Here is a 23,857-nt window from a genome sequence, read left to right as displayed (position 1 = left end):
CACACCAAAGAATTGCATGTAATGAAGTGTAACCAGTTCTGTTTGTGTAGACTAAGGCATACACTTGTGAATTAGTGTAGATTTAGTATTATGGAGCGAGAAAAACAATTATGTAATGTCCATGCGATAATTCAAAATGGTCGACACGTCAGTTGTGTAATACATGGGTGAAAAATTAAAGTAAACGCTGAATTGTGCGTGATTCGTGAAAAGTCTGTTTTAATTCCCGTAAACCGTGAATTATCGATTTTAATTCCGGTGAAGCGTGCACGACACCCCCCCCCCCCTTTCCAATCCTCGTTTATTTGTGAGGGCAAAAGGTCTGTTTTCACAAAGGTCACCAAAACTATTCTTTTTAAGGCATACGAGGGCGCCTTCAAATTCGTTATGACGGGAGCTCACACGAAGCTAAAGCAGCAAGCTTCACGCTATTTTACCTGAGACGTGAAAAGGGAAGTTGACGTTTGCCGTTTCACGTAAACGCGGTGCTAAATCTCTCTATTATCTGTACGGGAACGTGAACAGATCGATTTTTGGTCGATGGTGAAATAACTTTGATTCTTTTCGTCTTTTTTGACAACGTTAAGGTTGATGAGTTATCGTAGAAAGGGGGAGAAGTGGGGATGATTTACTTCTCCAAACTGAGAGAGAGAGGTATTTTCAAAGAGCTTATGTGCATGATGTCATTTGAGAACTCAGAGAGAACAGAGGAAACAAAAAAATTAGGATTTTGAAAACAAGCTTTCTAATTGTCCTTAAGGAGAATACGCGGTTGTGGTTTCATTCGCACTGGCATGCCCTGAATTTATTTTAAACCTTTCATTTGCTTTAAAAATAGGCAAACATAAACTTCAAATCTAGCTTTCCTCCTCTGTTCGGTGATAAGGACAGGTGGGGTGTCAGTGAGTTTGCGTTTCCTCCGTCGCTCCGAACAGAAAAAGAATGGTTTAACGTTGGAATCAATCCATTAAGCAACAAATTTATAGTAGTAGCTTTCAACCTTGTCAATTACATATTCCACTTGACTTCCCAACAATGATAAAGGAAAGGTGGGGAGGAGTGGGGCTAAGTCTGAGCTTCTGTTTCTTACATCGCCCCAAATATACAAAAATGATTAAGTCAAACCAATCAATCAAACAAATTTATTAATTCAATAATAATTAAATATTTCCCTAGTTCGTCACACACTGCATATGACCATATGACTCTCTATAAAAGTTATTCTATTGTTAAAAACTTAGAGAAATTGATATAAAAACTTGTTAACCGATGAAGTGCCAGAGTGTCTCTGAGTCTATCGCTTCTAAGTGAAATTTTCTTCGATCTATACACCGAATGCAAATATGGCGTTCAATTTGAGTTGCCATTGTTCTGGAATGACTAGCCTCTTACACATGTGATAATCCTTTTGTATTTCCACGTGAAGACGAGGCTAGTGAGTCCAGAATTCAAATTGGACGCAATTCAAATTCAATTCAATTCAAATTGGATGCCATATTTGCATTCGGTGTATACGATGTTGATTAACAAAAGCTTAAAAGCTTATGAGCCTGCTATAATAGTAATTGTGATTCTAAAGAGGAGATAGAACACCACAGGAAAGCTTACGGTTGCGAACAAAATCTACTAATGGGTTACTGGTTACTCAAATCAGTTGCCTCACACGGGTTAAAGATACTTAACTTTGGATTTTTAAAGATCCACAAGAGATCAAGTAGGTGATTAAATACTCATAAAATATGATGAAATAACTCAGCTAGGTTCATATATACAAAAAACACTGCTGACAAATAATGTCGCACACTAGTCTAGTTTAATACTAGTCACACACTAGTTCCACGCTTGCCTAAAATGTTTAGTTTTGATCTCAAAATGCACCAAAAACTGAGTTGGTGATTTAAAGGGCGATGAGACAATTAGGCAAAGCCTTATTATAACATAACCAAAGTAAAGCGCGCGCTCTGATTGGTCAATTTAGCGTCCCCCATTTGCCCATGGGTGTACGCTGCTGACGTCAGCAAATGCAAAGACTATTTTTCCGCGCGCGCTTGTTTTTTTCTGGTCACGTAAGATTTGTTGAATAAAAGGGAACTCTTTAGCTACAATATGTTAATGTTATGTTATAAAACAAATGGTAAACACCACAGCGTACACTATTGAGTTATGGATGCACTTGGGAGGTTTGCTAAGCACTCAAGAAGCTAGAGTCGCTCTCAGCTATCGCCTCGAGCGACTCTTACGCTTCTTTCGTGCTTAGCAACCTCCCGCGTGCATCCATAACTCAATAGTGTACGCTGTGGTGTTTACCATTTGTTAAAGATACCATATACATATAGACTGAGAGGGAGGACTCTAAGTAGTGACGTTCGGACCGAGCGTAGCGAGGTGCATGCGTTATGAACGAAATTTGAAAAGTTTGTTTTAAAAATAGAACGTAACAGACTGGCATGCGCGGGAAAAGTATTAGAAAGATTCTGCGGTAAAAAAATTTAGTCACAACAAGAAACTCACAGTTCATTAAAAAAGATGACTTATTTTCTCTTTTTTCTTCACTGCCGTCCGTGGTTTTTTGTAACAGCTGCGAACAAAAAACTGATGTCGCCGTACAAAATAATACATTCGGGCCGGACGGCTTCCTCCGAACCGGCTTACATCAACCCGTCCGGCCCTAAATACGACTGCTTTGAGATTGCGCAAGCGGCGCCGGACGGGGCAGAGGGTGAAAAAGAAAAATAACACAACTACCCTCTTTTTACCGAGAATTTGATTTGACCCACTCTAGTCTAAAATGCTCAGTTCTGGATATTGAAAGATCCACAAAAAAATCCTGTAGGTAACCGAATACGCGTCAAAAAGGCTAAATTACTGAAAAGGTAGCCTGGGGATACCAATAATACTAAGCACAAGATATTAAGTGTTTGAAATTTCTCACTCAAGTCTGATATAATCTAAACGTTTTTCGAAAACTACAGGAAATTTCCATACGTTCTCTGCATATTTTTTTTCGTGCTGTGTTGGCATGGAAAAGATAGAACTTAGTTTTTCTCACCCTACCTTTGCATTTGCGTTTGCTTTGCCTCGGTTCACAATTGTGGGAAGCGAAAGCAAACGCAACTGCAAGTTAAAAAGAAAATGAAAATTTGTCATTACTTACGTTGACGCTTGCATTTTCATTTGCATTCTTTTATTCCTTGACGCTTGCCTTTGTATTTACAGTTGCGTTGGGGTAGTCCACACATTTAGATCCTTGCATTTGCATTTGCGCTTGCGTTTGCGTTTGCGTTTGCATCACACGTGTGAACCAGGCATAAGGATTAAAAAATACTTCCTTTTTGTTACCGGGTATTCGATTTGACTCACTCCAGTCCAAAATACTTACTTCTGGATCTTAGCACATGCATTGCTGCAAAATCGTTTTCAAGTGGTAGTTTTGTTGAGACTAATAGTTTCTGAGAATGTTAAGATCTACCCTAGTTTAGGTAGTATAAAGTCTCCACACTTGTTCATGCCGTCAGGTGGGTGCCATTTGCGTTGCTCATCCAAAGCCTCATTTACAATCAGTGCCATTCCCTCAAGTTGGTGCAATTCCTTGTGACAGTGAAGAAACCACTGGCCTGGATTATCAGAAAGAAAATTGATGACAACGTAGCCTCCTGCAGGGACCATAACTGTGTCTTTTCTGATCGTGTGGTTAGAAATTGGAAACGTTTTCTCTATCTTCCATCTTGGTCTGGTGCAACTGCTGTTCACACACCCTTCTTTAGTACAGCCGATATCATCGCAGAATATATCACTATTTGGGGTTTGAACAAAACCAGTGGTGTCGTTATACTCTGGATATCCAACGGCAACAACATGAAACGTATGGCCATGGAGATGAATTGGATGAGCACTGGGGGTAGCACCAATTGATGAGAACACCATTTGAATAGTTTTGTTATAGGGAATGTCGATCACATGGACACATGAGCACTCGAGTGTTGATGGATTGCAGTCAGCCGTACGGTTGCAGATTGTGTCATATGTTTTAAAATCGTCATATTGGGTTTGAGGTGGAAAGGAGGGAAGAATAAAATTGCGCCCATTCACTGAACTAGTATCGGATTGGCCTTCAAAATGAAAGTTGACGAAATGGCTGCAATTTGTGCATCCTTTGGTGGGGTTTGCATCTGGAAGCTCCTCAGGTGGAGTGGGTTCGAGTAAACGCAGGTCGTGTACATTAGTACAACTAATGTTATATGAATCATGAAAGTTCTTAAAAGGGCAGTTCACAGCTCTGCATTTATTCTCCTGGGTGCACTCTCTGCGACGAGATCTGTTTTTTATTTTTTCATATTCACTCGAAGGTACATTATCATCCGGATCCCAACCGTTGTCATCCTGTTCGTAGTGCAAAATAGCCTCTGCCACATGTCCTAATGACTGGTAAGGTGGCCCACTCCTAGTTTGATTAATTTCCATAGTCTCTGCACGCATCCAGTAGTCTGTAAGATTTAGTTCGTCATTTGCACTGAGTAAAAAGTCATATCTCTCTCCAGGATGGATCATGATGTAATCAACATCTTTTACGGGTTTAGTCCAGTAGCCGTCAGTGTTGACCACAGTCAGCTTATGGCCATCAATGGAGAAGCTGTAAGAATAAAGCCCTTGGGCTCCAATAAGCCGAAAGCGATATCTCTCTCCGGACTTAACAGTGAATATACTCAGTCTTGTTTTATTGTATTTAACGTCATCATGTCTGCCTTTGCCATTTATGATTCCAGAAAAGTACGGCATAGGCCCAGCCCCCCCATTGTCAAAACTACGTGTACCACTATACTTTTGATCTGCTCGAGTAGGTACTTCGCCATGGGGCTTGTCTGGATAAAATCCCAAGGCTGCCTGGGTCTGTGTGAACAGGTCCAGGGATGCCTCATGTTGCCAGTCTAAAAGCGTTAAGGTGTGTTGATGTGGATAGTCTTTAAAAGTAATATTTAGTTCAGTTTGGATTTCCTCCAACCTTGTTTTATTTTCTTTGACTATAAGTGCACCATAGAAGCCATCTGTTCTTTGAGCACCACTGTGAGAGTGGTACCAAAACGTTCCAGAAGGTCGAGCGGTGTAATTGTATGAAAAGCTCGATGAAGGTCCTATCTGACATTGAGTGACTTGCCCTACACCATCCATCCAAGGTGTTCCTTTCTGATGCATCCCATGCCAGTGAATTGAAACACCTTCAGTGGTGAGATTGTTATGAACATGAATAATGACCCTTTGACCTTCATGAACTATTAAGGTAGGTCCAGGAATTTGTCCATTGACGGCTATTGCCATGCGGTACGTTTTGCCATCTACAAACTGAGGATGAGTGCAATTGGTGCTCTTCTGTATTGAACATGTTCTGTTATCCTGGAGCGGTGTAAGTGACCCATCGTCTTCAAAATAATAAATTACTCCTTGGGATCCTCGCATCGCTATTCCTGTAGGTTCATCCACTGATAACTTTTGATAGCTGGTGAAGGTTCGAATTTCGTCGATCTCGAGGTTGAAAATACATACACTTTTATTTTCATGGCATTCACACGTTGGATTTCCGTATTCACAGTTGAGAGTTTCCGTATTCTCAGTTGAGAGTTTCCTCATTTCTGATATTGTGCCTTCCCAATCCACATACCGGTCTTCCCCAGTCTCGTGAAGGTTCCCTGCCTTGTCTCGTACCTCGTTCAGCCCGTCTAAATAGAAAGAATGAATTGAAATAAGAGAGTTAGCTTTGGAATATTAAATTGGTGGCAGGAAGCTGTAACTATTAGTTGTGCCTCAGGGAATATTCGGTCAGTAATAGGGGTATATCGACTCATATCTCCCACTTTATATTCCACTTTGGACGGATGTGGAGTGGGAGTGCGTGGAAAAGAGGCAGGTCAACAATTTGGAAGTTTAAGAACTAGATACATGACTTGTTGTCAATCTAAAGTCGCATCCTACTGAGATCATGCACTTTCACTTTAGTTTGTTGTCCTTCTTAGAGCGAACTATTCTCGAGTGACTTGGTTGATGAACCATTTCAAGCATTTTTAACCCGGCTTAAAACGCGGCTACTTTTTCAGCTTGATCGGTTGAGTACTGCTAAGTTGGGAAAACTGAACCGCCAACTGATGTCCACATTGTTGAAATCTATTGCACGTAGAGTCTTTTTCGAAACTTTGGAGTGAAGGACAAAGTCAACGCTTAGTTTGCTTGCACAACCATGGCCTCCGTCTCCCCCAACCATGTCTAGTTAGAAGACATCTTTCATTGCTGTAAGTAACTGAAATAACCCTGAGAAAGCTAAGATGGGAAGCTACTCATTGTCAAGTAGATTTTCTGTTCAGGAATTTACTCACTTTTTCCAGAAGTCTTGGAATCTATTTGGGAAAACACTCTGGAGTTCTCGGAGACGTCTTTAGTTTTGTCTGAGGAAAAATTTTATCATGTATGAGGATCTTCAATAAAGAAATAGAATTCATAGACAGTCAGGTATCAGAAAGGTTATAACAAATATACTTCTAACTACAATATGATAGTGGGGGGGGGGGGGGACAATTTACCAGCTACGCTCCCATTGGAAAATCCAATACTTACAAAAGGGGCAAAAATTATTACACGCCTCTCCTTACTAAGGGGTCGACAACCCTGCACTCGACATAATACAGTGGAACCTGGAGTAAGCAGCAACTTATTAAGCAGTCACCCTGTATTAAGCCGTCGATTGTTGAAGTCCCGAGTTGTTCCTCTTTATTGCTGTAATTTGAACTTTTTAGCGGTCAGCCCCATAAAGCGGTTGTGGTCATCCTTTACAAAGTCCCAACGGCCTGTTTGTATTGTTTTCCACCTATCTCCAATGGTTATTTGAAACGCAACCACTCAAATAAAACTGAAAATAATCTTTCAAGTACAATTTAATCCATGTTTATCTCCAAAAATCGTTATTAGTAGTATTTTTGAGCGTTTTTATGTAAATCAATTGTTCAATTAAGGCAAAACATGGCGTTTTACATCGTTCCTTATAACTGGTAATAAGCGAACAACCTGTATTAAGTGGTCACCCCTACATTCCCCGTGGGTGATCGCTTACAACAGGTTTGACTGTAAAAAAGAAATATTGTAATTAATTCTACTACGTTACTTAAAAATCCCCCCACACACTCCCCCCTCTCTACCAAACACTGTTGCCTGATATTAGTGACCATTTTGAAACCCTAATGGGTAAGAGGGAGATATAAATGAAAGGTATAAAAAAACTCAATCAATAGTACAGCATGCAGAGACTTGCCACTTGTTCTAGCTGTAGTAGTCATTCTACTGTGCCCTAATCACCCATGAACGAGTTTAATGAGAGCTGATGACAATAATATTCTCCAGTGTTACTCGGTCTTTTCCCCACAATAAAAATTATAGTCGCAGCAGAGCACTGATAGAGGTGATTTGGGTATTTCGAATCAACAGTTCATGGTTAAAGCCTTAAGCTATTCCCTTCGACTTGACAAGGAGAGAAAAACAGATCACAACGCCCAAATATCAAAAGTTTGAAACGGGGATAAAAACACACCTAATCCTAATGGTAAAAGAATGCGTATTCGCCATTTCGTGTTATTTCCCTAGTTAGTAGTTTGCGTACAGAATGTCTGAAAGGAGGACCATTTCATTAAAAAATTGTCCGTGAGCTTTTTTTTTGAGATTGTGTTGGAACCAATCCTCTAGTAACAGATAAGAAGAGAATCGCTTTAAAAAAATAATAATAAAAAATATTAAGGTCCGCAATGCGTACGTGTGTCGCTTACGAAATTGAGCTTCTTTTTGGTGTCTGGAGTTTTATTGAGTTTCTTTTAGAAGTGCCAATATCTCATTACGGTTAGATAGTTTTTAATGTTGTTCTTGTTTATCAATAAAACAAGATAACTGGCTTACAATAGTCCTGAAACGTTCATTTTTTAAGTTGAGGGTTAATGGCCAAACTTTGTTATGGAGGTCTCATTTTGACAACAAAGATGGCACATGTATATTTAACTTGAGGATTTTAGGAACTTAAAAAAACATCAGCATCATCTCCCATAAGGCCTGATAGATTCAGTTATGATTTTTTTTACGCAACAAAGCAGAATTGAGTTCTGAAGTTTGTGGGTTAATTGTCTTTGCCTAGGAAAGTGAGGTAAAATTAAGTCTAGGGAAGCATTTCATATGAATATTTTTGGCATTTTGTGTACCAGAACACGAGAACAAAACTTTGCAGAAAAGGGCCGGAAAATTAGGGAAATGATGTAATCTACAATAGAAGCCAGTAATCAGAGACATAACTTAAACCTAACAGAGTTCAATGTACAGGCAAATGAAATCAATGATGGTATCATATGATTAAAAGTAATAGAATTTTTCAAGTTTTCTTATTATTGAAATTGTAATTTCATGCCAGTGTGTTTCTCAGATTTTAGCTATGTGGAGACATGAAATGAATAGGTGTACTTAAAATCATCACGTAAATGGTCAACATAACATACTATCAAAATTTGTCTTTCAGCTGAAACCTTGCAATTTTGTTAGTGGTCATCAGTACATAAAAATATCCAAGCTTTTGTTTATTTTGGTCAGCTACCGTGTGTATTAATCAGCACAACCAACTTCGTGTAAATCTGATTAGTTTCTAGTGTAATCTATTGTTGCTGAGCCTAGTTTACATTGGTAATCGAGTTTTGCACTGGTGATACATGAAAAAGGCACCTAGCTGATTTCAGCCAATCAAGAGTGTAATTTTCATGTATATCAATATTGTGATGAATTAACCACAACCAAACCAGTAACTGTAAAGGAGTTGTAGTCTACCAAATAAAGGCCTAATACTAATTGCTACCAAGTTTAAATATCAATGTTTATCTGAACCATTATGAAGAGTGTCTAGAAGACTGCCAAGCTTACAAAAAGTCATGAAATGTGAAGATCTGAATAATTCTGGACATTACTTGGAAAACATAGTACTAATCACATTTCAGTTGTAACATTAAACTGCTAGGCTCTTATAAGCTATGGAATATAGGCTTTGTAGAAAATGATTTTAACTTTCTCTTAACACTAGTAAATCTAACTTTGTTATTTTCCATCCTTACCAACGCAAATTGGACTACATAGTTCACTTGAAAATTTATAATAACGATCTTAAAAAAAGTGTATCTCTAGAACAAAAAACTTTTGTGAAATATTTAGGAATTCTGATAGATAATAACCTCTCTTGGAAGTATCATATTGATTATATCTCATCTAAAGTTAGTAAAGGAATTGGTATAATTGCCAGGTTAAGACATCTTGTCCCATTTGCCACACTTCTTAACATCTACCGCTCCTTAATTGAACCCTATATCTCTTATGGTCTTATTGCCTGGGGACAAGCTGCTAACACTCATTTAAATAAGGTTCTCATTTTACAAAAACGTGCTCTACGACTAATGTATTTTGCGGATAGCAAAACTCATAGTGCCCCGCTATTTGTTAACTCCAGAATCTTACCAATAACTATGCTCTATTCTCATTTGGTTTCCACTTTGATGCATGACATTGATAATCACCGTGCCCCGTCTAATATTTCTATGCTCTTTCTCCACTCCGAGCAGGTTCATCACCATTTCACAAGATTCTCAGCAACGGCTAATCTATACGTTAAAGCGTCTAGAACTAACCAACTTTTATTTTCTTTTGCTAGAATAGGTGTAAGATTGTGGAATAGCATCCCAAAAGAACTTCGTATTAAAAACAGAACCCCGTTTAAGCGTGAACTTAAAAATCGCCTGTTAAAACTTTTGGAAAATGAGGAGATGAATGTTGATATACGCTGCTCAGAAATTTGTAAATATCTCTTGATAAAGTAACTCTTCGTTTAAGTCTTGTTCAATTGTATTATATATCTTGATAACTTTGCAATTGATTATTTAATTATTCAACGGACTTAATTTTATTTTATTTTATTTAACAATTGTATTTTTATTTAATGATTATCTTTGTTTAATTGTATCGGTATGTGATCATTAGCAGAGACAGCACTTGTTTTAGAAGGGTGGCCCGCCTAGAATAGCTTGCTAATTGCGGGTCACCTAGGACTGTGATAATATTGTATTGCTAACAAATAAATAAATTGAAAAATTAAAGATTAAATTGAAAAAAAAAAATTAAAGATTTGTGAAAACCAAAACATCACATCATTCCACATTTTGTGTTGTCCAACGACTTGTTTCAATACCGGCAAGTAAAATACATTTAAATAGAACATCAAAAGCATTAAACTCCAAAAATGATCCTTAAAGCGTGATAAGATATCCTTTGTTTTCACGAAATTGTCATGAGTGCCAATCCTTGACCGGTATTGTTCAATATCGAGATTCCTATACTTAATTTTGTCGTTCTGAAATATGCCTCCATGAATTCTCAACAGTGCAAGGAGAATGCAACTAATATACTGCTTATTTCGCTTTATGGCACTTCCAGGAGGCTTCAGATACTTTCAAACACTTTAAAACGCTTTCAGACACTCAGTGTTGCAACCCGCACCAATAGATCCAACCGACAGTCGTTGGCTTGCGAAAGTTTAATGACTCTTTTCAATGTAGCACAACCCGTACCGGAGATTCAAGCAGTTGAATGTTGTCTTTTAAGAGCGTAAAAGCTCTTGCACAAGCTGCAGTTATAACACAAGCCGGGTCTAGGTATGTTGAATAAAGGCTGAAAGTTTCTAAAGAAACTGTGGTGCTGCGTCGGTGGTGGTAACAACATAATTTGGTTATATCAACTAAGTTGAAATTGTAAATTGGCCACCGTAACGAGTAAAAAGGGTGACGTTTCGAGCGTTAGCCCTTTGTCAGAGCGAATGCGGCTAACGCTCGAAACGCCACCTTTTTTACTCGTTACGGTGGCCAATTTACAATTTCAACTTAGTTGATATAACCGAATTATCTAGGTGTGTTGGTTTGTGTGAGGGGCACAAACTCGAGATACGATCACCAGAAAAAAATTACTCAAGACCACGCTTATAACCAAGATGGCTGACTTAGACTAGTATTCAGTCCGACAATAGACCATGTGACAGGTGCTTGACTCTCGTGCACAAATAAATTAATCAGATCGTGCCATAATGTGGCTACACACTCTGGCCACACAAAAATTAAATAAAACCTAAATCCCTCGACTTTTACACTTATGTCTATTACCTGGCAAAGTTTCTTTAGTTGTTACTAATTTCAAATCACAAGAGGCAATTTTGGCGAGATTACTCTAATGTCTACAAAATGTCTTGCTCATTGCTCCACTTACCTTTGTCAGAAATTTGGAAATTCTTCTTGGGAAATTCCCTTGAATTTTCGAGATCTCCTATGGGTATGTCTAAGAAGAAAGCGAGCAATAATTAAATGAAAACCAAACCAAAAGATTAGAAATTAAAAAAAAGAATGATAACAAACAGCCGGACCAACCACAAGCAAAGACAGTGTGGCCGAGTGGTCAGCGTGTCGGACTCGCAATCCGCCGCTCCTGGGTTCGAGTCCCGCCTTGACCACTACCTGGATTTGTTTCACGGTAGCTCCGAGTTCAAATCCTCGGTCATGCTTGTAAATAGCCAACTGGTTTGCTTTTGGCCAGATGGGATTCTTAATAATGTTATTTTCATTTTGAATTAGTTGTTTGGTGGAAAACCTGTAAACTAGCTTTCAGCTAAGTGTTTCTCCATGTTAAGTTGGCTTGTTGGCTCAGTCGGTAGAGCACTGCACCGGTATTACAGAGGTCATGGGTTCGAATTCCGTACAGGCCTGAATTTTTTTCAGGCCTCCTTTTCAGTACTGCTTAAGTAGTGTTCGTTACTGCGAAGATCGTTCTCATACTCGTTCTTTAACCTCAGTTCCGCCTCCCGGTTAGCTCAATTGTTTAGAGCGCTGGACTGTTGTGCGGGAGGTCGAGGTCGATCGTTCGAGCCCCGGCCTGACCAACACTCAAGGTCTTAAAATAACTAAGGAGAATGCGCTACCTTTCTTTAATAAGAAATAGATAGACATTCTAGTCTTCTCGGGTAAGGACGAATAAACCGTAGGTCCCGTCTCCTGCATCTATTAATTAGATAATTTGGTTAGGCAGGGGACGTTAAAGAACCCACTCACGAGATTACTGTGATGTGGTCTGGCCTGTTTACTGGGAATTGGGGGGAGGGGGCATCTTCAAATAAGTTTCCTTCGATTGTTTGTAAACTGCTGATGCAGTCTGGCCAAAGTCCCCCGAACAGTGTTGTGATGCGCATTTGATCATATCGACATGTTAATTTGCGCAATATAAATATTAAATTATTATTATTATTATTATTATTAGTTCAAATATATGAATTTCATATATTCACAAACGTACACTCCGTAGAGTACAAATATCACGCGGTACTTGTACTCTAGAGAACCGGTTAGACAGGTTTTCTCGCTTCGCGCAATCGACGATTTGGGCTGAAGGTACAAAAATAAATGGCGCATTGTCGTGTTCCTGATTCTATTTTGTTCAATAAATGAAGAAATTTCCTGGTTGTCGAACTGTTTTCTTTTGTTTGATTCATCTAATTTTAAACTTGGATCTCTATTTGTCAGCCATTCCGACTATTAGTGGTCAGAAATATGATTCAAATTGTCCGCAATTTTTTTTTCGTAACTTCAATCCAATTCTTCGCATGCACGATGCGAGAAAACCTGTCTAACCAGTTCTCTGGAGTACAAATACCGCGTGACATTTGTACTTGTCTAAGGCGTTATTTGTGCTCTACGGAGTGTAGTTGGATAATAACATCTTTTATCGAAGAAAACAAACATGGCAACACGACAACGCGAAAATTCCGTTCCGCTTCGCATACTTCTGTCACACACTCCCCCTAGATAAATATCCGCGAAGTTCGTTCGCACTGAAATAAAAATTTGGCGTATTGGATAATAAATAACTTATTGGATGTTTTGGTGTGTCTTAGCGCTGAGTATTTTACTCGTTATTTGTATTTTGACTCGCCCTACGGGTTCGTCAAGTTACGGCACAACTCGCAGAAAAACTCAGCTTAGATATATTTATCCTGTGATCTATGTCACTGGGTGCTTACCATACACAACTAGTTACCTTCTCGAGCTCTAGGAACGACACTGAATCTAGGGTGGCACGTGCGCATTCATGCGATCTTTTGGCCGCCTTCTGGTTTACAGCTTTGCAACTTTGAGGATCCCATAAGCGTATGCGCGCCCGCTATCGCCCCAGGCTTTCAGTAGACTTACCAAATGGTTCCTCTATGTCTTCTATCACTCCATCTTCCTCATCCCCGTAGTCATCTTTTTCTGGCTCACGCGGGAAATCTGAAGGAAATAAATAAAGTCCCATGAGTTTCTTTCAAAACGTTCTTACAAGTTTCGTTGGAGATCAAGTTCTATCTACATAATTAATTCTCAACAGAGATGTATTTGGCTGTACCATGTTTTTGACAGGATTTCGGAGAAATTGTTGAGTTCCTTGAAAACCTGAGCTTTGACGTTGCAAGCATCTCTAACAGACTGCCTAGTGATAACTGATAGTGCATAATAGAAACGAATCCTAGATTGTAACCACGTAGTATGGACTGTTCCTGAAATCACTAAGCATTTAGATGAATTCCACAAGCATTATGGCCTCTTACGGCCTCATTCGCTCCGACGAAGGGCTAACGCTCAAAACGTCAGCTTTTGTAATCGTTACTGTGACCAATTTACCATTTCAACTTTGTTGATATATCCAAATTATTTCGTTACTCCCACCGACGCAGCCCCAAACAGTTTCTTTCGAAACTATTAGCCTTTATTCTTACGGGTAAAGCCTAGCCTATCAGAACCCTTCATTCTCAGTGTATTTTTCGTGGATCCTGATGAGACTGTAGCCATACAGGTGAAATAGGGATTCAACGATACATGAAACTCAGAGAAAAAATGGTTGAAAAAGAATTTTTTTCAGATATCGATAAATGACAACCTTTATTTTTTTTTCTCAGTTCGTGAGCGGGAGGTATTCTACAAATCGTGGGATGTGATTGGTTCCGCGAGCAAGTGGTATTCTCCTATCTGGCCCGCACACAGCGGGCAGTATCCGTTTCGCTTGAGTCACTTTGCAGAACATCTCAACCTTCGTTGCAATTTTTCACAAATATATCTCGATTTTCCAGCTGGGTAGAGTTTTTTTTTAGTAAAGACGGCGGTCACGAAAGACAAGATTTACACACACCATTGCAGAAAACAAACATGCCGACTGACATCTCCAAAACACACATTTGTATTCGCTTACAATTTGACTTTCCTTGATATTTTAAAACGGAATATAAGTAAATTTTCGAAGATTATTAGTCGTTGGAATTAAACAATACTTTCCGTAAGATCTCTGAGAGTTTTTTTTTTTTTTTACGAGAAGATCGCCGTGTGTGTTCGTCATACTAGTACTGTTGTTTATTTAAAAGCGTACATGCGCTTTTTTCCTCTTCAATTGACAGGTGTCACATGGTGACAGTCACTTATCCAAAAATGTTTCAAAGTTTGTTCGGATGCCTTTCGGTTACCTTCACAAATAAAATGTTTTGGTTAAAGCTTTCCCTTTAATTTGAATAACATCTGTTTTCTATATCATCCATTCGCTAAAAATTGTCAAGTTTATCGAGGATTTTCCCAGAATTAAACTCGTAATTATAGCGCTAAATCCTTGGGGTTCTTTTGGCCTACCCAAGACCGCGGGCACAGTTTTTCCCAGTACAGACCTCCCAGCTGGTGAATGACATATATTTATATGGTCCTATAATATTGTTCATCGATATGTCTTGAGCAAATTACTTCATCTTCCTTTCCCCGCCCTCCCCCAAAAAATGCAAGGTCAGATAATGTTCGAGAATGATACGTTTTGCCACAGCTTGCAGGTTATAGCCAGGTTTCTGATCCGTTTTAATGAACTGGTGAGGGGAACAATATAATGAAGAAAATGAAGGTCGCGAGGCAGAAGGGCAAAAGTACCTCTCACCATTGTCTCCCCTCTCCCCCTCCCCCCCCCCCATCTGCACAAGCCAGAGACAAATTAACAATTCAATTACCTTCGCTCCACAATGATACAAGACTTGCAGACATAATTAGAAACAATGTTTTTCTATTAGAAGACTCGTGAATTCTCAGCAAATTAAAAATTAACAAGATAAGTCTTGTCACCAATATGAGGCGAGAGGCTGTTCTCAACTGAGCACTATTACTTTGATATGCATATCATGCCTAATTGCTTTTTGCTAAACGAGTGAAATAACTATCGCAAAATAAAACTTTATGGGCGAGTAAGCAGCTAAAATAATTCCTCGTAAGAGTGTTGGTACCCGACAAAAAACAAAAGATTTAAATAATTTTCCCAAATGTAGCCAGTTGAAGAGCAAACAGATAATTTCAATAATTTCTGCTCCACGCTAATCAAAGACTTGAAACAAAATTAAAATTGCAAAGTGCGCTGTATTTAAACTCGTATTTAAGAGCAATCAGAATATAACTATACGAGCATCTGCGGGCATGAATCCGAAGGTCTGGAGTTCGATCCATCATAGGGACATGGAATTTTTTCTTTGTCTGACGCCCGTAACAAGATGAAAAACATCTTTCTTAATTCATTTTCTGTGTGGGTAGGCTAGAAGCGTCTTCCATCGCATCAATTACTTTATCTGAGAGGTGAGAGTATTTGCATCGTAAGGGAGTGTTACTTACGAGTGTATATCATGGTTATAGCTTTTCTAACCAAGCGATCCGATTTATGAAATGCCAGATGATCTGCAATTAATTCCAAAGGCGACTTTTGGAATCAAATGAGGAACATGTATTCAACTACGAATGAAAAAGAATTTTAAAGAAACTTACGCATAAATTGTGTGTTATATTCAGCATCTCTTGGATCCTCCCGAGACTTGAAGTGTGCGGCTAAAAAATAAGTGAGAGTTTTAGAAGAAAAAATTCCATGTAAAAAGTAGAGTAAAAACCTTTATTTAATCACGATAAGTATTGAAGCTATGCAACTTGTGGGGTCGTGAGACTGAGCTGAGACATGCTGATAAGGTTGCAAATTGTGTTCTGCAAAAGCTAGATTCCCAAACAGAGCTCTAACACTTATGACGAATTCTATTATTTAGGGAGGGGGGGGGAGGGGATTCAGGTCGTTTACCTGATTCCCTAAGGCTCTGTAATATTCTGATGATCCTTATTTATTCAAAGTCCTTTTCTGTAGCCCCCCCTTTTATAATCTGTTAGCGATGACTGACCCCCCTTCAATTCTCCATGAAATCCATGCGATATCCTCAAAAATCATCAAACTCGTACCTGAAACACAGCATTCAAAAACAGAAAGAGCCGCAAAAGCAAACGCTAAAACTACAGAGATCTTCATTGATGTTTCCGTTTTACCGTCTTGGATGCTTGAAAGAAGATAAGAAGATTCAGTATGAAGGATTGGAGGAGATTTGTATCATTGACACAAAATATCAGCTACGAGAAAAGACTACTGCAAAATTCGATTGGATTCGGCTAAAAAGATTAAGGCTTGACTTGTGCAGACCAGCTTTGTGCAAGTATCTGGATGGTAGAAAAGATCGAGGCACGAACGATGTCATCCACCCACCCCTCCCTCTTCTTCAGCTCTATGCCCAAAAGCCTAAAAATATGTTTCTTTTCACTCAAGGATAAGCCAGGCGAACAAATATAATAACAAGCTAACAGCTATCGTCGAAAAGAACCCAGTCAGAGAGTCTAACTGAGAAATTAGGTATCGCATAGGCCTTGGATAAAGTTTCGCCAAAGAAAAGTGCACTACTCTTCGAACAAAGCAACAACCTGTTTGAGAAACTACCTGCCGGCCATCGAAAAATCAGCTTCGGCTATTTTCTTGAACAAAAAGAGAATGTAAGGTACAGAATAAAGGATAAAACCTACTTTGTACAACTTGTCACAAGATTATGGCAGCTGCTTGAGTTCTGCTAGGTAGCTCGAACACTACTGAGCAACTTGTGATCAAGAAAGAAATTGGACAGCCTTTTAAAGGGATTTTAATTGCATAAACAAGAGTCTGTCATGTAAATTCCACCGTGGGAGAACGCTTGAAGCGAGATAAAGACAAAAGTTTTGTTGAGTGTTTTTTTCCTTACAAGCGTCTGAAATTTTTGTAAGATCACGTACTGTCACCCCCCACTGCACAAGGATCAAAAAGCTTCTGTTTCCCTGAGTATACTAATTACGTAGCTCCGCAGAATTAAACCCAAAATGTTGTTCATGCTTAAGGACTTTTGAAAAAGTAATTTTGACACAACTAACATGGCTAAGATGCCAACCGACGTGCCTCTCTTTTGAGCTGATGGTGCTAACACGCACTTGTTTCTTTCTGACATTACTTAGATGTCATTCCGAATTGAATAGGCAAGCTTGTTGAAGCAGAAAAAACGCAAAAAACAACTTCAACGTCCGAAGCTAACCAACTGTCATCTGAAAACGAATCCCTTTGTCTGAGTCGTAATGGATTAGTTCTCACTATTATTAGCATTACGCCTAGTGTAGCATAACTCGTTATACTGTTTGCATCATTTGTAAACTTTTTGGGTTTTTTTTGCTAGTACTTCATCTAAGTACGCAAATCAGCAAGCTCGCAAATTTTATTTAGGAAATTTCGAGTTCCTATTAAGATTTAGCCCTGATTATCGGCGCTAATTTTACACGATTCATGACGCACAACACAGAATGGGCGTGCTGTTTTTTAAGGTCAACATGTAGCGATATTTTTATACTTCATTGATCAAGGAAAAGTAGAGGCATTGTCTGCATTCGTCTATACGAAAAACAAGTGATGCTTGTCAAGTATTTGTAGAAAGAAAGCTCTGTTCGTCTTTCTTCCAAGAGTACGCCTCAGTTCACCACCGTGTTAATAGTGTTATTCTCTCAAAGTATGGCTGTTTTGCTCTGTGGTAGTTTTAAGCGATTTAGTAATTCTTGACTACCGTGCACACTGAGATCACACTCTGTTACCCTTCACTGCTCACTGCTCAGTGACCAGAGAGCATCACTGAAATATATTTCGTATTAATATTTGTCTACAGAAATGAAACCCGAAATGTTGTTCATTACAAGGTTTTTTTTTCGCATAATTAATTTTAACTCAGCCGAACATAGCTAAGAAGCCAATCTACGTGCCTGAGGCTGTATTTTGAGCGGATGATGCTAACAAACACTTGTTTCTTTATGACATTACTTAGAAGTCATTCAAAAATGAATAGGCATCTTACTGAAGCAAAAATAGTACTATAAAGGACTTCAACCTCCGGAGCTTGCCAACTGTCACACGAAAATGAATCCCTTTGTCTGCATCTTAATGGATACTAAATTATAACTCAGAGGCACTATTTCGTAGGACAAGAAGGCAATGATTTGGTATGAACATGATATGAACATAGCTTTGGAGAATTGAAACTCAAAATATTGTTCATAAACAACGGGTTTTTTCTAGCAGAAAATTTTATTTCAGATAACATGGCTAAGCGGCTAACCTACGTGTCTCAAACGGTCTTTTCTGTGGATGATGCTGACAACCACTTAAGCTTGGTTATTTCTGACATTACTTAGAAGTCATTCAAAAATGAATAGGCAAGCTTACTGAAGCAAAAATAGTACTATAAAGGACTTCAACATCCTGAGCTAACCAACCATCACGTGAAAATGAATCCCTTTGTCTGTATCTTAATGGAATACTAAATTATAACTCAGAGGCACTATTTCGTATGATCAACATAGCTATTTGCATCAGTTAACAATTGAAATCAGGAAATCTAGCAATAAAAGGTTTCAAAAGTAACTTGATATCATCATTTTCAGACAGTGTACGACTTTATTACAGAGCGATGATGTTTGTCCCATATATGTTTTTATTAAAACTGGATCATTGGATAATGCAATTCAAGACTTTTTATTTGCTTAGTCATTATAGTGTTTGAGCCATTACACCATAATATAATATCTTTACATTGTAACATCCGGTTTCTTACGTATGATGCACGATCCTTCGCAGTAGATAACGCTATTTATGCAATAGCGAAAATCAGGCCTGAAAAAAATCAGGCCTGTACGGGATTCGAACCACTGACCTCTGCGATACTAGTGCAGCGCTCTACCAATTGAGCTAACAAGCCATCTGGGAGTAGGCCGTTAAGTTGATTCGTAATAAACCCGTGATGATAAATCAGATACAATGAATATATGAAGTTCATATATTTTGAACTGTGGTATTAAATACGTATGATGCACGATCCTTCGCAGTAGATAGCGCTATTTATGCAATAGCGAAAATCAGACCTGAAAAAAATCAGGCCTGTACGGGATTCGAACCACTGACCTCTGCAATACTAGTGCAGCGCTCTTACCAATTGAGCTAACAAGCCATCTGGGAGCAGGCCGTTAAGTTGCTTCGTAATAAACCCGTGATGATAAATCAGATACAATGAATATATGAAGTTCAAATATTTTCGTTATTGCATAAATAGCGCTATCTACTGCGAAGGATCGTGCATCATACGTATTTAATACCGCAGTTCGAAATATATGAACTTCATATATTCATTGTATCCGGTTTCTTTTTCAAAATAAAGTCGAAAAGATTTGTCTCATATCTTGGAGGCGTTTCTTTTTTTAATAAAACAACTATTCCACCCCGCATATTGGCTATCTATCATCACATATCCAACGTGCGCTCGTGGAATAATTGTTAAACATAGAATTCTTCAGGAAGTAATAAAAAACACTCTACTTCGGACCGACTGTTTTTCGTCGGTTTAACCCTCTTTTGCAGCTGAAATAAGGTAGTTTTCAGGATAAAAGGCCAAATGTAAAGATCTTTTTATTCTTGCCATCTTTATTCAAGGAGTTTTTTAAGTCTGCGAATAGATGCCATCCGTAGTCGGCCGTTATTAATTATCACACAAAATCACTTAGAGGTCATTCGGAAATTAATAGGCAAGGGTACTGGAGCAAAAATAGTACTATAAAGGACTTCAACCGCCGGAGCTAGCTGACCGTCACATGGAAATGAATCCCTTCGTCAGTATCTAGATGGAATACTAAGTTATAACTCAGAAGCACTATTTGGTATGATCAACATAGCTATAAAAATCGATAAACAATTTATATCAGGAAATCTGACTGTTTTCAAAAGTAACAACATTAGTATTCACAAACAGTATACGACTTTGCTATAAAACAATAATGTTTGCGTCATAAACGCTTAAGCGATTTTGTGTGATAAAAACGTGTCTTAGTCCGATGATACAGGGAGGCAGTTAATGATGGTACGATAACGTTAGACAATAACGAGTTTTTGAAAAAAAAAAAAACATCATTTTCGGGTGCTATCAACAAAGAGAATGCTCAGGAAGTAGTTAACTGAGACACTCTACTTCACACCAACCTCTTAATGGAGCTAAAGTAACGTGGTTTACACTTCCGATTTGCAGGATAAATGGCCCAGTATAAAGATTTATTACAAAGTTGTCATCTTTTGCTAAACAAAGTTTGGTCTGGAATTTAATGCCATCCTACATCCTACACCTAGTGTAGCTTAAATCGTAACACTTGTTGCATGACTTGCACAATATATTGTTTTTAACAGTATTTTATCTGAGTGCACAAATCAGTAAGCTTGCAAATTTTTATACAGGACATTTTGAGTTCATGTAAGATTACGTCGTTTTGCTTTGTGTTCGTTTTGTACGTTTTATGACGCAAAACAAAGGCTGTTTTACCTTCTAATGTCAAAATCCAGTATGTTTTTGCACCTCATTGATCAAAATAGAAACGCTTTCTACTACTTGCAAATTTTTAACGCGGAGTTCTGCTTGATCATCTTTTATGTGAAGATACCTCTGCGCGCCATTTTTTAGCCGTTTTGCTCAAAGTGCATCTGTTATTTAAATAGTTAGGCTGCGTTCATGGTGATCAAACCTTTGTTAAAACTTTAGGGCGTTTGAAACTTTTCAAATTTAAATCCGTGATATATGAGTGTGCTGTTTGTGAGATGTTTGTGGAAAGTAAGATAAATCGATATTGGCCGAAGTATCATCCACTCACGCAAGTATTGTTATAAAGTTAATCAAGTGCAACATAAATTAATGAACTTTCTTTCAACTTTTTGGTTTTTTTTTATAAAAAGTAAACCATAATTTGTGCGTCAGGAAGCTCTTTAAGGCCTAATGGACCTTGCAGACTGGCGTCGAGAAACCGACACTGTTCTTTTAATTGCTGACTCACATAATTACTCAATTCAGAATCCAACCATGAATTCACTTTTTTATTATTCGGGTGAACCTTTGCGCATTCGTGCGGAACCATTTCTTTTGACCGTCTAGCCTGTAGCTGGAGAATGTTTTGGAAGTTTAATTATTCATTATGCTGCTATCATGCTCGATGCTCTGAATGTAACATTATACGCAAAATCATGCTGGAATCATTCATCTGACTCTACCCACAACCTGCCCCTTTTTGCGTTGTCTTTCCTACCTTTCCAAAGATAGAGACTTCAGTATCGTAGAAAGGATAATTTTGCTGGGTTCTGATTTTCCCTTTTGTTGTAATTCGTTGTGAATATTCCTTGTTATTCGATGTTTTACACACAAAACTGCACTCTGTACATTTCCTATGATAATGACAAGGAGATTATGTTTCACGATGAGGACCCCCTCCCACAGGCGATCGGCTTCTCCTTTCTTATCGTGAACCTAATGTTTAATTAAATGGTGATAATGGCAGGGGAAATTAGATGTGAGTTACTCTTAGAGAGTTATTTGTGCCTTCGTGTCATCGATGAAGCGAGCCAGTCCTACTTTAGCCGTTCAGTTGTGAACTAACCTTAAAGGTTCTTCAAGACTTTCTTACAAATTGCATAAGTTATTACAAAATGCGTCCTTATTACAAAATGTCGCAGAATGAGCCCGTCAAAGCTAAGTTTGTTCAGGAATTTTCGTAAGTTTTCAGTTAAACTATGTATTACTTTGATGAATGCGTTAAGCGTTAAGAATGAGTTGTGTGGGTTACTTCAGGGACTACCGTACGTAGTGTTATGATGATATGCTAACTCTATGAAGAATCTTTCCAAAAATGACAGAAATGGGAAATTCTTGACACAGGTTCAGATGTCTTTGTACAGTGCGCGACGTTGGAGCGTGGCCTGGAGGAACTATTTGTAGATTATATTGAGGTTGGTCACTATATATATTTATTCATTTTTTTTATCGACGGACTTCTGCGAAGTCGTAGATACTATGCTATCCATAGTGTAAGTCCGTCCATCCGTAACAATCAAAACCTTCGGATAATGCTCGGAATTCAGTTTGGTCTTCTCTGACATCGTCCGATTTTCGAATCTCGCGTCGGCGATCGTAATCGCAGTTTTTTTTCTCCTGCAGGTTTTGTATCTCCTAACAAGAGAGGGAGTTTGGGGACAAAATTCTGCTTAGTACGGGAGGTAGGGGGAAAAGAGTTCTCGCGCGAGCCAATCGCGCGGTTTGGGCGGTTACGGGCGGTTCAGCTGTCAATGTGTTAGCATAATATATTCATACGATTAATCGGTTCTGATTACAATTAGTCATTCCATTTACAATATCTGCTCCCCCTATATAAGAAACTAGTCTGATTAAAATTAACCAACACAAGTCAATCAACTATAAATAATCCAGTGGATACATGAGGTCATAGACTGTCCATTTTTTATGTATCTTGTGATGTAGAAAGTCTGCAGCAGTCCCTAGTTATAGCTCCCACAAGTAACGTCTCCTCACCTCGGAATTTCATGCCTTTTATTAAACTTGTTTTCTTGGTCCGTACTGTCAGTTAGGGGCCGATTTTTTTTGCGCCTGCGCGTCGTGTTTGGGCAATAAATCCCAGCTGGAAGAGGTTCCGTAACGTTTAGTACGGACCTAGAAAACGAGGTAGGATATTTATCATTACTCTGGGTTCAAATAGAGGGAAGCAATTTCAACTCAAACAACGTTTTGAGTTTAGCGGGCCGCACATGAAATACGGCCCACTTACCGGCATCAGTCGTAGTGCACGTGCAAACTGACCGATATAATGAAATATGTTATCTACAAAATAAGTGGTTTACTGAGACAATAGAAATTTGTCAGCAAGAATGTGCTTTCTTGATTTAACGCCAACTTCTCTCTACCGATAAGCAAAGAAATGTATGACAGCTAAAAGAGAGAGAAACTAGTCGAATTTTTTCGGGGTAAAAAATTAAAACCAAGTTAAGCACGTGCAGTGTGTTAAGGAAACCTCGACACAAAGTCAAGAGGGCGAGCCGCGTCAGTTTTCGCTTTTATTCGATAATCAATCGATATCATAGTGAGTATAACAGCACATTCAACTTACATGTTTGTATCTTGCCGTCGACTTTGGAACAAAGGGTGCAACAGAATATTCAGATTATTAAACAAAATGTGCACAACTACGATGTGCACATCCTCAACCCATTGACTTCATATATGACGTCATAAGGCTGATGAATTGAATTAGAACCGGGCTGAAAACGACCGAGTTAATTAAAAGTGATGAAGACAATGTTTCTAATCATCCCAAATATATTGTCATTAACAAAGATTTAGTAATACATAGACAGGTAAAAACGAGCGATATAATATGTCGAGGTTTCGGCGACTTCATGACGCCATTATCAAGGGTACAAATGAAACTAAAATTAACAAATGCGAGTTCAAGAGTTACAACTAATTTGCATAGGGGAAATAGCTACACAAATACTTTAGCACGGATAGAATTCGTTTGCACGTTCAAACTCG

General features: G+C 38.6%; 1 protein-coding gene and 1 long non-coding RNA gene across 2 annotated transcripts; both read right to left on the bottom strand.

The window, feature by feature from the left end:
* Positions 1-1,128: 1,128 nt before the first annotated feature.
* LOC148730405 (uncharacterized) lies at positions 1,129-13,395 on the bottom strand. Its single transcript, XM_088760944.1, has 4 exons — positions 13,278-13,395; positions 11,308-11,376; positions 6,363-6,431; positions 1,129-5,711 (listed from the first exon to the last, which is right to left on the bottom strand). The coding sequence occupies exons 1-4, from the start codon at positions 13,378-13,380 to the stop codon at positions 3,466-3,468; spliced, it is 2,487 nt and encodes an 828-aa protein (XP_088617070.1). The 5' UTR covers positions 13,381-13,395; the 3' UTR covers positions 1,129-3,465.
* Positions 13,396-15,577: 2,182 nt separating this feature from the next.
* On the bottom strand, positions 15,578-17,113 carry LOC148730404 (uncharacterized). The gene is made up of 3 exons (XR_016001569.1): positions 16,965-17,113; positions 16,356-16,450; positions 15,578-15,959 (listed from the first exon to the last, which is right to left on the bottom strand). It is a non-coding gene; the product is annotated as an uncharacterized LOC148730404 (long non-coding RNA).
* Between the last annotated feature and the right edge of the window lie 6,744 nt (positions 17,114-23,857).

Source organism: Stylophora pistillata, chromosome 5 (assembly GCF_964205215.1).
Source record: "Stylophora pistillata chromosome 5, jaStyPist1.2, whole genome shotgun sequence".
Taxonomy (NCBI): Eukaryota; Metazoa; Cnidaria; class Anthozoa; order Scleractinia; family Pocilloporidae; genus Stylophora; species Stylophora pistillata.
Note: the sequence above shows the minus strand (reverse complement) of the source record. Positions and strands in the feature narration are given on the sequence as shown.